The 12,305-nt window shown below is 36.7% G+C and overlaps 1 protein-coding gene across 1 annotated transcript; it reads right to left on the bottom strand.

Moving 5' to 3' along the window:
* Positions 1–4,354: 4,354 nt before the first annotated feature.
* ptafr (platelet-activating factor receptor) lies at positions 4,355–7,450 on the bottom strand (the record flags this gene model as incomplete). The annotated part of the gene is made up of 2 exons (XM_079261613.1): positions 7,351–7,450; positions 4,355–5,533 (listed from the first exon to the last, which is right to left on the bottom strand). The coding sequence occupies exons 1-2, from the start codon at positions 7,360–7,362 to the stop codon at positions 4,355–4,357; spliced, it is 1,191 nt and encodes a 396-aa protein (XP_079117739.1). The 5' UTR covers positions 7,363–7,450.
* Between the last annotated feature and the right edge of the window lie 4,855 nt (positions 7,451–12,305).

Genomic DNA, 12,305 nt, shown 5'->3' with positions numbered 1-12,305 from the left:
TAGAGTAGAGTATTTGGCAATGGTAGTGATGAGTGGAAATACTTTAATTTCCCAAACAACATCAAAACCCAGTTTGAAGTATGTTAAGACCACAAACCTCCTTAAACGTCTGAGTCAATCATAACATTGATGCAGAGGAGATAAAGTTATGACGAGGCTCCTTAAAGACGAAGAAAGGTGGAGTCAGAAGTAACTCTGGGTACTTTGGCTTTTCAGTCTACTCCAAAGGGAGGAAACATTGAGCTGTTGGATATGTGCAACACTGACACTGGATTTCAGGAAGTGATTAACATCTGTCTGCTTCTAGTTTAAATTTTTGTCCTGATCTTTAAACAACAGAAGTTCCCTGCAGTCTTAAAACTGAGTATTTCTCTGTTTTGTTCAAATTACCACAAATAAATATGGTCATAAAATAAATATGCAATAAGAAAATGTTACAATAAATATCTGCATGCCTTCAGCTGTCTAAGTGCCTGAGATCCTCTGGCCTTGTTCGGTCATGTAAAATCACCTCCTGAGCGGATCATTACTTAGATCACGTGTCATTAAACTGTTCAGCACTTGGGGGATAAAACCAGCTACTGTAAACAGTTTCACTCTAGTAGATGTGTGCATTATGAAATAAATCACATTTTCTTTATATTTGTGTACTTAATGAAAAACCTTTCAAATCTAAAATTAAAGAAAAACTAAGGAAAGCGTGGATAACTTTACAATAAATATCTTTGATGAGACGGAGTGAAGTCATTTCATGTTTATTGGCATTTATTGGTGCACATTAAATACAGAAGGATTAAAAGTGCTATAAATAAAAACAATTTAAAAATTACAGCAGGGTGAAAGAAGCATTCAAAACAATCGAACAAAAAAGAAATAAAAGTTACAGTGCAAGGATTTTTTTTTTAAGGAAAGGCACCAAATAAGAGTTTTTAAGCTTGATTTAAAACAGCTGAGAGTTCGAGCACACCTGCAGTTTATGGGTGTATGTTCCACTTGTGAGGAGCATAAAAACTGAACGATGCCTCTCCATGTTTAGTTCTGACTCAGGAAACAGAAAGTAGAACTGACCTTGTTGACCTCAGACCTACATTAGTTCATAACAAACCAGATGGTTTTGAATGTATTTTTGGTCCCAAATCCTTCAGTGCTTTATGAACAGCAGAATTTTGATGTAAATTCTTTGACAAACAGGAAACCAGTGTAAAGATCTGAGCAACTAATGATCAGGAATGATTTTGTAATTTAAAAAGAAATGTTGCATTAAAGTAAACAAATCATCACCAAAGTTTGTCATGTCAGCTCCCATGTAATTCATTGAAAAGCATGTGTGCAAAATGTAAGACGTTCATACTGATATATCTCTAAGGGAGAGCTATGCAGTACTCGAGAAACATCAGTAAATGTCCTGAGTAAGGATATGTTGAAAAAGTGCAACTAATTTTTTTTCTCCTTTTCCCCCCAACAGCAGTGGGAGAAAGATTAGGAAAAGCTGCCTTTGTTCTTTGTCATCTTGATAAGCATCATCTCTGGTCTTATCTGGATGGGCTGGCAAAAACCTGGTGATAATAGTGACTCCAGCACAGCACCTAAAGGTAAACAATGTCATCAAGCACTTCTTGAGTCAAATTTAGATATAATGAACTTATCATTTTAACTATTCTTTGTTCCCTCTAGGTGTTGCAGGACCTGAGATAGCATCAAAGTAAGTGACTTTTTTTATATCTTTATATTGTGTTTTATTTCATGCTATTAGCTGTCTAAGGTAATCATGTAATCATGGCTTTCTGTTTGCCTGGGGAGATTTACCACAAGCTGACAGTGATTACTGAAGAAAATGTGTACTCAAGTCTGTCATAAAGGATAATCTTAGTCAAGGTAGAGATGTGCCCTCTTTTGTTTTTGTTTTTTTTTGTTTGGAAGCAGACAAAGGTTAGGTGTTTCTGTTTGTGCATGTTGAGCTCTGAGAGAACAAAATTTTTGCTCAAGTATATAAAAATATAGAAAAAAATCTACTTTCACATCTTATTCTTGTAAATGAGCAAATACCGACAGATGTGTTTTGCTGTGAAGGTTATAGGTGAAATGTTTTCATTATCTTCTTTAGTCAGTAAGTAACTGTTTCTCTGCTGTCTTCCAGCTGATTTGTAAGAAAAATAGTAAAAAAAAAAAAAAGTCATTATTCAACAACCACAGTAAAGAAAATAACACAATAAGAACACAATAAAAGAGAATTGTCACCACTCCAGTATCAGAAAACAAAGCTGCTCCACAAAATGCATCTCCTTTTACAACAACAAAGGAGCTCAAAGTACATATAAAAGAAAGTCATGTGGCATGCAGACGTATAATAACTGTTTTTCTCTGTTGCAGTGAATCATTTGAGTTTTTGGGCATGAGATGTTGAAATGTGACAGTGGATGTTAAAAGGGAAATGGCTCCAACATTTCAACTTCTCCTTATGGTTTCACAATACAGGATATAACTGTGGTAAAATATACTTTCTTCTGGTTTGGTAGATTAGTCTAAATTAAGCCATTTCTCTCCTTTTTAATAAATTATTTTGGTCACCTTAGCACTCATATCATTGCATCTTCATTTCTGTAACTTCTTTGATGTTTCTCAGTCTGCTGTGTCTCATCTGTAGATGGTAAAAGATGCTGCAGCTGGACTCATAACAAAGCAAAAAGGCTTTATAAGGCTTTAAGCATAATCTTTATTTTTATTTCTTCTACACACTGACAGTCCAACTGTATTACACCATTCAAATTTCCCACTTAACAATTAAAAAAATAAAAATAAAAGTAAATACTTCCACAAAGTATCATCACCATCCTTTCTTACACTGGTGTTCTTCAAGCTTATATTTATTTAATATCTGCATTTTGTACCTTTTCTTAAGTTGGTATGTTTTCTTTCCTTTAACTAAAGCTGTTTTGCTCAACATTTTTGGTCAGCTTCAGTTCTTAAAGGTCCTGTATAAATGTGATTTGTTTTGGCAAAACTATGACAACTGATCATGAGCTCTTCGTGACTTAATCTCTTGATCTGATATCATGTTTGTAAAATTAGTTTGTGTGTTGTAGTGGCTAAAGTACAAGGCTAGACCGTAATTTCAGTCATGCTTGACTGAATATATTTTGTGCTGAACACCAGTGCTGGGACATAAATAACATTTTCCAAACAAACATTTGCTTGCAAAAATTCTCACTCACATGAAGAGCAAAAATGTTGCACAACGCAGATTACAGCTCTATAACTTCCATGTCAAGGTGTTGTGGAAGATCACATTAAGGTGGCTTTAAAAATGTCTTTAGGAGATAACACCAGAGCCTACTTTCATGTTCCAGATGAGCTCTGCTGTAAAACTTTTGAGGCTGTTTATTTTAGAAAGTTTCTGTTTTTTCTTTGAATCTTATGTAGAGGGGATAGGGCCAAGTGTAATAAAACATGTTTCTTTAAATTGTAGAAGCTTTAATGTAAAAAAAAAAAAATCATTAAACTTCCTATTTCTAATTAGCTGGAAGTTGATGAGAGATACCGGAAAGAAGGGTAGAAAGCAGATAAAGACTTTCTGTGTATATACGTCTCACTTCTTGAGCTCCCCAGCAGAAATTCCCAGTTATCTTTTAATGCACTGTGTGCAAACAAATGAAAAACATAATCTAATGCAGAAAAGCATTGGATTATATGGGAGACAAACTCATATCTTCCGACGACGTCTTGCAGCCTCTAATAAAATAGAACCATTCCACGCCAACCCTGATGCTTTCATGAGATGCTTTATATCTATATATGTATATTCTTATATATACTACCCACTTACATTTTGTGACCATTTAAAAAGCTTATGAGAGACTAAATGGGAAGCTGCCAACCTTAAACACATACTCTTTTTTTTTTTTTTTCCTTTTAGGCCTTTCCTGGCAGAGGTTGCCATGATGAATCGTCTCCTTCCAACTACTCCCTCCTTCAATATCTTCTGCTTTCATTACACCAACAAATTCAATGTCCTCCTACTCTACATCCATAAACGTCTTCCTGTCTTCCTCACCTCCTGCTTAATTGCTCCAACCACAACATACAATTACTGTACATCTTAAAACCATCTTTATCTAAAGGCCTCCCTGGCTTTATCTTCAAAACATCTAATTCTTGTTCTTCCTCTACTGTATTTAGTCTTGATTCTATCCATCCTTGTCACTCCAAAAGAGAAACTTAGCATTTTAATCTCTGCTACCTCCAACTCTGTACTGCTCATCAACAAAGCAGCACATAATCTTGAAAGGTGGCTTGACACAGCACAAAAGTAAAATTTTCGCTTTTGAAATATACGCATATATTGCATAACATTTACTTATTCCTGGTTGGACTGTTGGTGAAAGCTCTGCAGTTTCTGGCCCTGAAATCTGCTTTTTATAGAAACACATGTGGCCACTGTAGAGGAGCATCCGTCCCCCTTAGTGAACTTTTTAATGTGAGCCACAATGAATTTCCTAAACTTCCTTGTGGAAAAGTAATAAACCACAGGATCCAAAATGCAATTGAGACCCATAAGAACCAAGGTGATCTGATGTGCATCATTAAATGCTTGCCTAATGTCTTGGCTCCAGCCCACATGGCCCAAGCCATTTCTGATTTCCAGCACTGACAGCGTCCAGGGGCCTTGAACAATATGATGTGGCAGGAAACACAGAACAAATACTCCCACCACTGCAAAGAGCATCTGCAGAGCCCTTCGTTTCACTCCTCTGGACCTTCTACATGAGGACGACGTGGTTCTGGACTTTTTGGACGTGATTGTCTCTGTTCGTAGTTGTGACTGAGGAGCTTTTTGAATAAGTAAAGCTCGAGCAATAAGCAAGTTGCAGACCAACACAAACAAAAACACAACAAAAAAAAATCCAATTATAAAGAAATGAAGGAAGGCCACTTTCCTCTTGTCATCATCGTCTTCACCCTGGTAGCCCTCAAAACATCGAGTTAGGTTGTTTGAGTCAGTGTGGGTTGCATTTGTTGTCCAGTGTGGAATGTTTGCAGACACCGTGGAGAACCAGATAGCAATGCACACGATGATCCCACGACACTTGTGATCTGAGGAGGCTGCATCCAGTGGCTTTGTGACTGCCCAGTATCGATTAAGGCTGATGGCTCCAAGGAAGAGGACAGATGTATAGGTGTTGATGAAAAACAAGGAGCCAGTCAGCTGGCACATGAACTCTCCATAGACCCAGTTTCCCCGACGACTGTAATAACCAATCCAAAATGGGAGGGCACAGACAAAAAGGAGGTCAGCGATGGTCAGGTTAGTCATGTAAATGCGGATTTCTCCCATAGCATTTGTTTGACGGAGGCACCGCAGGGCAAATAGTATGTAGATGTTTGCAAAAAAGCCCAGAATGAAAATGATACTATAGGCAACTGGGAATAACACATAACGAAACTCTGAGTCAAGGAAGGTTGAGTTGCTGGGTCTTAGGTCAACAGCAACAGTTGATCCAGCAACAGTTGATGCAGAAGTTTCCTGCATTTTTGCCTGTGGGAGACAAAATTCATGATCAGTATGACACTCAAACACACCAACACACTTGAGGTTTTTTGTGTTATGCAGACATTTTAAAAAGTCCTCCCGCTGGAAAATAAACTCCATATCCAGAGAAGTTGGGGATATTTTGTATAAATCCAAACACAATTAAAACTTGTATTTTAAACCACACTAAAAAAAAAGTACTTTTATTTTCTTCACTCACCACATTAATTATATTTTAAAAGTATCAATGAATCTCTCACGGTAACAAACCCTGGAAATGAAAAGTGGGGCATTTTCAAACCTGATCATCACAGTCACTCCTTAAAACACAATGAAATCCTTGGTGATGCTTTTATGCTTCTATGAAGCCTTACAGCTGTAACCTGTGAAATACTGCTGGGAGCACTGTCATGCTGCAGTAAAAATAACCATGTTAAAATATATGAACTAGCACATATCTCTCTTAAATTACAAGATTCACCAGTGCAGCGATGGTAGATATAAGCAGGTTGTCATGCTATGAATACTAATCTTCCAATCCCCCCCCCCCCCCCCCCCCCTCTGCTGGAATAACCAGCATAGATAATGGGCTGGATGGGAAAAAAAGTTAGAAAGTTGATTAAAAAAATAAATAAACACAGGTGATTAAATGCATTCAGTTGTACTTCTAATTTGGCTTTGTTGAACAGAAAAAAGTAAAGACTAGTAGAAATAAATATCTTCACTTTTGTTCTATTGATCTATGATGAGATCATGCACAAACACTTTAGCAGAGCTGAAGCACAGCTTCCTCGTTGCATAACAGTTTGAGGTTATTGTTAGCTGTGACGGACTGCGTAGAATAAAAATAGGTTTTTTAGAACGTTCCAAAGTTCTTTGCAATCTTGAGAAAAAGAAACATTTTGCAAATTGCTGATAGTTCATTGAAGAGGGTTGACACAAAATGATGAGCCATACTGCCTGTAAAGATAAAGCTGTTTATGAATGTTCCTTTAATACCCCAACACTGACACCTTCACCTGTTATCAATTAATCTGCTGATACCTATGCAGAACACCTACACCTGTACATTACATAGACTTTCTTTATGACATTCACCATTGTTTTAAGAGTGGCTTTGAATTTGAGGTTTGTTTATATTTTCTAAATGCAGTAAAGACGGTAGACAAATTTTGTTTTTGTCTCTTGAGTAAAAATTTAAACAAGTTAACAATTCTCTAGAAAATATGGTTGTTTCTTGAATTATACCACACAGCACTCACACCTATCGTTTGTATTTTTAGGTACAAAAACATTTTCTACACAGTGACAGATTACCTAGCAAATAGATTAGAAAGTGACTTTGAGACAAAAAAAAAAGTTGTTTTACAGTTTACTGTAAGCTAATAAGGATTCCTAAAAAAAAAAAAAAAAAAAAAAAAAATCAAAAGTGACCTATTCTACAGTGTTTAAGGGGCTCTTTCAGAGGCTAATCATCTAATATTGTTTTGTATGATGCCATCAGTTTGTTTCAATATAGGTTGAACTTGTTTAGTGAAACTTAAGTTAAATATCTCTCTCGCATAGTCTAATGTAGCACAGGCAGGGGGGAATATTCAAGTCAAGCATAAATTTGTAAAATGTCAATTATAATCGATCATCTGCACATATAATCCATAAAATTGTGCAATTTATAAGCGCATTTATATTCATCATAAGCGTGAACTAAAGTTTTCTGTTATTCACTAATTGATAACGTTACTGTCTAACGTTGTAAGACGATACAGAGGCAAACCTGCTTGCTTATAAATAATAATAATATTAATAGAAAAGACTTATCGTACTGTTTCCTCCATGATGACTGTCTCCCAAGATCTGAGACGCGAGAAATGTCCCCACGGAAGTGAAGTCGCTGCGCCCAGCTGTGGCTGCGTCTTGCTCAGGCAGATGTCAAAGCTGTGACTGTGGGGGAAAAAAAACCCCTGCATGGTGCAACTGAATGTTTACGTGTTGTTTCACGCGTTTACGAGTGTTCCCCGTTACGCATGCGCATCATCCATAGGTAGACCATTCCGTGAGGATACTGAACGACAGCAGACGCCCACCTTGACGCAATGTTGGAGTTTTACAGTTGACGTGTTTTCCTGGATAGTGAACAGCCGCAGGGCATCCGCTTTTGTTTTAACTTTCTGTGTTCATATGAGATTTTATCAAAACAATGAATCCGCTGTATTTTAGGACAAAAAACAGACATGTTTTTTCATTTTTGCATATTAATGTAGGAATGAACTCTCTTCAGACTTCAGCACACACCACACCGCCAACTTCAACTTGAGCCCAATTTAAAACTTTTTTTTTTTTTAATCTTTGCGTCATATGTCTCATTATTACCAGTTAATGTTTTAAACACTCCATTGGTTACAACTTGTTGGTTGGACCCCATTTAGACTTCAGAACTGCTTTAATTTTTTTGTGGCAGATTCAACAAGATGTTGGAAACTTTTCTCTGAGATTTGGCCTATGTTGACATGATGGCATCACACGTATTTATGTTTTAGGTATCAGTGTTCCACCACATCCCAAAAGGTGATGTTGAAATGAGCTTTCACACATTTTCTACAAATCCAGCTCAAAGTGCTTAAAATAATAAACAAAAATTATGAATAGATATCAAATCATCACACACCCAAAAAAAATTGTAAATTGTGTATGAAAGCTAAAAACAAATGAAAGAGAAAGAAAATGAAAAGAAAGTAATATCGCCTTAATTCCAAGGAAGTACAAGGTAATCAGCCTTGTTGTATGAATTATTCTGTTTCCGTGTAGTAGTCCCGAGGAAGTTCACAATGTTTAATTGATGTTCAGAATACATATACAGACTCCCCATTTCCCCGTTGGTAACAACAGAGATTAGGCGAAAAAACTTCCTGATTTAAGAGTATCCAGTTTATGTGGAAAAAAATCTGTCAATGACAAGGAGTCTGGCTAACGTGAAAAAGATTAGAAAGCTTATTGAACAGAAAACAAGAAAGAACAGAGTAATACAAATTACAATTTGGAGAGACAGTTCAGAAAATGCTCTAACTGAGTTCCAGACTAAACCATCCTTTTACCCTCACATAAGGTTGTCAATTGCCTGCCCTAAACCTATGTTATTCTAAACAAGAATGGTCTGATTTGGTTAATCAGATCACAAAGTGCAGACATCTAAAGGCCCTAGCATTATGTATGTCTGTAAAGACAATGAGCAGACACTGTGTAACGAGGATTAAGTTCTTAGGTTCAGCATGACCTCTTCAGACCTACAATCATAATCAGAAATTAATATATGATAAGGATTATAAAATATATGAAAATCTAAGTTAGAACATAAAATTTCCACAACACAGGAATGCAGCTGCAGACTCAGGGGTGTCAAAAATATGAATTTGGAAACACTGAAGGTGGGCTGGGTAGGCAAACCCACAGTGTTTATTAATACGAGCCAGCAGTGCTCGACCAATGGTGTCAAACTCTCTGCACCTCGCAGGACCTCCACAGAGCGGTCAGGATAGAAATGTAGCTAGGAGCCACCATGATGGATGTTGCTTTTCTTTAATGCTGCTCTGAACACAGCCTCACTTTTGGGAAAACCGTAGAAACTGGACCAAGACACTTCTAGGGGGCTTGTCCAAGCCATGGCTTGGTGGACACATTCAATCTCCAGTGGGGGATAATCAGCAGGCAGGCTAACTAAAGTCCCTCATGGTGTCAGGAGAAAGTCCGCATGAGGGAGTTTGCCCTCCGTTTTGTCCGGAAGGTTGATCATTTTCAGATTTTTTTTGTCCACCAAGGTGACAGAAAATTTTATTTTACTCAGTGCACTCACTAATAACTTACTAATTCATACATGTCATCTACCCACGAGGCCACTGACTTTATTTCAGCCAAGATCTGCTTTATAGTAACCTGGCTATGTAGCGTTGACTTTGAGGTGCCAAACGTCATTAAATACATGAGGATACAAGAGGCCACTTGTTGTGAGGCCTTCTTGTTGTGTTGCAGTCTAGGCATCTGTTATGTACAATTCAACATGTTATTGAGTTTACATGGAGGTGGTTATGGATTTATTTGAATCCTGGAGTAGAGAGAAGTCTCAAGTCCATCTTGGTTCAGATCTCATGACTCGCTCATAAAAACATTTAAAACAGTCAAAGAACTTAAAATCAACATGCATCAACATTTCAAAGCTGACAAGAGAGAAAAATGGGCAAACTCTTGTGATCTTTTTCAGATAATAAAAATCCTGTTTCTTTCATTTCTAATATGTGGAATGAAATCCAGGTCAAAGTCAAATGGAACGCCCAGATTTCTCACACACTGAGACGGTTTAAGAGGTCTTATTTTTGGTAAAATAATCTCTCTTTTGTCTTCAGGATCAAAAACTCCTGATTTATCCTTGTTAACTGGTTCTAAGTCATCAGGAGACGCAGCGAAGTAAAGCTGTGAATCATCAGAATTGCTGTGAAAACCAAAGCTGTGCCTCCTGAAGACATCTACAAGTGGCAACATATACAGATTACAGAATATTGTGCCTAAATTTTGTCCTTGGGGAACCCCACATTTTATTTTATAGGTTCTTGAGGAGCCTGTATCCATACTGACAAAAAAATGGCAGTGAATGAGATTAGAGTAAAACCATTTTAAAACGGTATCTGACAGGCCCACCAGACTCCTGTCTTTCTAATAAAATCTGGTGATCTACAGTAGCAAAGACAGCACTTACATCCAGCACAAGGACGGAAAGTTTCTGAGCATTCAAAGTACATCTAAGATCATTAACAATTTCTTTAAAAAGGCTGTCTCAGTACAGTGACTTGTCCTAAATCTGGATTATCATTTTTCTTAAATACAGTTTATTCAGAAACTCATTTAAATGAGTAAAAAAGAATTAAAAAAAATGTTACAGTCAGTTTGCTGTCAGATAGTAAGTACAACAGACCTGTGTGTTTGTTTGTGTAGCGTGTGTAGCTATTGGTTTATTGCACAGCAATTCTATGTATTGAACCTTACAGTACAACATTTAGCAAATCTTAACATCCAGAACCCTATGGCTCTCAGTTTCACACACAGCACACCAGCAAGTGGTCTTAGTGTATAACTTTGTGTTGCTCTATGCATGAAAAGTGCTTAAAAAAATGAAATTTTATCTGATTTGATTTGATCTTGTAGGTTTTATTCCATCGTATTTTTATGTAATAAACAAATATGTATTTGCCCATGGGGACAATAATCTTGTATTTAGCTTCTAAGGGGCCTGTCCTTCTTGTTGCTGAGAGAAACAGAGTGAGAAAGAGAGACAATGCAACTGAGGAAATTGTGAGTGAAGGTTGTCTAAGTTTGGTCCTCAAGATCTACCATCCTGCAATTTTTAGATGCAACCCTTGTAATACACCTGAATCAGTTAATGGCTAGTTACCAGGCCATTACAGAGCTGGATGACATGCAGAAGACGAGTTCAGCTATTTTATCCAGGTGTGTTTCAGAGGAGATTCATGTAAAAGTTGGAGGACTGAACTTGTGCACCCCTGCAGTAAAGTATCTGCCAGATGAACCAGAGAAGCAATTTTACCATTTAGAGGTTAAACCAGTCATCAATAATTTTCTTAACCACTTAGTCTAATTCAGGGGTTGCAGAAGAAGCTATGGTAAAAAAAAAAAAAAAAAAAAAAAACAAGCTTCAAATACAGCTTTTCTTTGTGGGGTCTTGGTTTCCCTTCTTTTATTGATGTGGAATTTTAACTATGGCTAAACAAAAAATACACCAACTTAGACTTGTGACCATGCCAATTATTTGCTAATATGTGAAAGCACGGATATAGTAGTATAAAATATGGGTAGTAATTAGGTGGTACAATACAGCAGTGGCACCTAAATGGACAAATAAGAAAAATAATCACCACTTCTGTTTTCTGTTTTCCACTTCTTCCACTGATTTAATTGCAAATTTGAATCAGCTGGTAAAAGCTAATTGCTTATTGCTACTTTTGCAAAAACATTTATGCAAGTTTCTCTTTATATACAGTCTATGGTTTCAACACATTAAGAGTAATCGTCGCATCACTGGATATTGGGTAACACACTTCAGTTGTCTTCAATGCAAATGACAGAGATGAGACAGAGCTTCTATATGAAATGTAAATTAGAGACGGCAATATTATCTGCATCTCCAGCAGTCGGCTGTCTTCTTTTCACTCAGGACATAACACAATAATCTCACATCTGCTTCAATTAATGAGAGGCCTGTCTGCTGTGCTATATTCATATGCTGCATTTAATCTTATTAAATAAGTTTTTCAAAAAAAAGTTTATTATGATACTGCATTTGTTAACAAGAATTGCTGGTTTCATCTGTATTCAATGTATTGATTTGCTCTCACTCATTTCTCTCTCTATCTTGCTATCTTTGGCTGCTCAGGCATGAGCGATATTTCTCCTGAAACGGGCCCTAATGTAGAGTAAAAAAAAAAAAAAAACTCAGTGAAAATTAAGAAGTTGGAATGATTAGGAGAAAAGTAGGATGGATATCTAAATTTGGGAACTAATTCTGAAGGTAACTTGTATCAGAGTAATTATGTTGGAGTTAATATTGACTTGTTCACATCAAAGCTGGATCAGCCAGTCGTGTGTTTTTCCACTTGAGTATAACTCAAAATCCAAACCTCCATGGGTTGATATATTTGATTTACATTGATAAGCTTTGTGTGATTTTGTTGTCAGCACATTTAACTATGGAAAGAACAAAGTATTTCATAATAAT

Source organism: Telmatherina bonti (genome assembly GCF_933228915.1).
Source record: "Telmatherina bonti genome assembly, chromosome: 22".
Lineage (NCBI taxonomy): Eukaryota > Metazoa > Chordata > Actinopteri > Atheriniformes > Telmatherinidae > Telmatherina > Telmatherina bonti.
This window is presented reverse-complemented; position numbering and strand designations above follow the sequence as displayed.